General features: G+C 40.2%; 1 protein-coding gene across 1 annotated transcript in view; it reads right to left on the reverse strand.

Annotated features, from left to right (window-relative positions):
• The window catches only part of SV2B (synaptic vesicle glycoprotein 2B), a gene marked incomplete at its 5' end in the record, with an annotated part of 56,095 nt that overhangs the window by 23,624 nt on the left and 31,538 nt on the right, over positions 1-933 (reverse strand). The window contains one exon of the mRNA XM_019666458.1: positions 260-273. Coding sequence (XP_019522003.1) covers positions 260-273 — 14 coding nt within the window. The remainder of the gene's footprint in view (positions 1-259; positions 274-933) is intronic.

Consider the following 933-nt stretch of genomic DNA (forward strand, 5'->3'; position numbering starts at 1 on the left):
CATCACCTCACACCTGTCAGAATGGCCATCATCAAAAAGACAACAAACAAGTGTTGGCGAGGATGTGGAGAAAAGGGAACCCTTGTACACTGTTGGCAGGAAGATAAATTGGTGCAGATGGAAAACGGGATGGAGGTTCCTCAAAAAATTAAAAATAGAACTGCCATATGAGCCAGCAATTCCATTTTGGGTATTTATCCAAAGAAAACAAAAACACTAATTCGAAAGGTATATACACCCCCATACAGGGAGGAGTTACCCCAGGAAGGCTTCCTGGAGGAAACGGATTTGAGGTTGGTCGGAAAGGGAGTTAAGCAAGCAGGTGCCCAGAGATGCCTACAGTGAGCATTCCTCGGGTTTGGTGACAGAGCTTGGTGGGGAGAAGGACAGATCCTGGTAACTAACAAGATGTTTTCATGGAAATGACTATTTACTAGTTTTTTAACTTTGTAAGCTAGCAAGAAACAAAGTTTAGGCTAGTCGATAATGCTGGTAAGGGTGTGGAGAAATGGGTAGCCTGTTCCTTGTGGCCCTGCTGAAATGTCATTTGGCAATATATCTCAAGAGCTATACACACACTCATGGTCCTGGAGCCAGTCATTTTATTTCTAGGCGTAAACTCTTGGAAAACAAACTCAGAACATGAAAAAAGGGAGAAGGAACTGTGTGTGAGAGAAGGTGCATTGCAGCAATATTTATAGAACAAGGTACTAAAAGAAGGAAAATCAATCTCTAACCCTAGGGACATATTTAGGAAAACCACGAATGCTCCTAACATTAATGTTCATTAAAACGATGGTTATACTGAAACTAATATAAAATAATACTGAATGTCAACTATAATTTTTAAAAAATAGTCACGGGGATATATATAGTACAGCACAGGGAATATATGCAATGATCTTCTAATAACTATGCACAGTGTCAGATGGG

The sequence above is a fragment of the Hipposideros armiger genome, unplaced genomic scaffold (genome assembly GCF_001890085.2).
Source record: "Hipposideros armiger isolate ML-2016 unplaced genomic scaffold, ASM189008v1 scaffold_471, whole genome shotgun sequence".
Taxonomy (NCBI): Eukaryota; Metazoa; Chordata; class Mammalia; order Chiroptera; family Hipposideridae; genus Hipposideros; species Hipposideros armiger.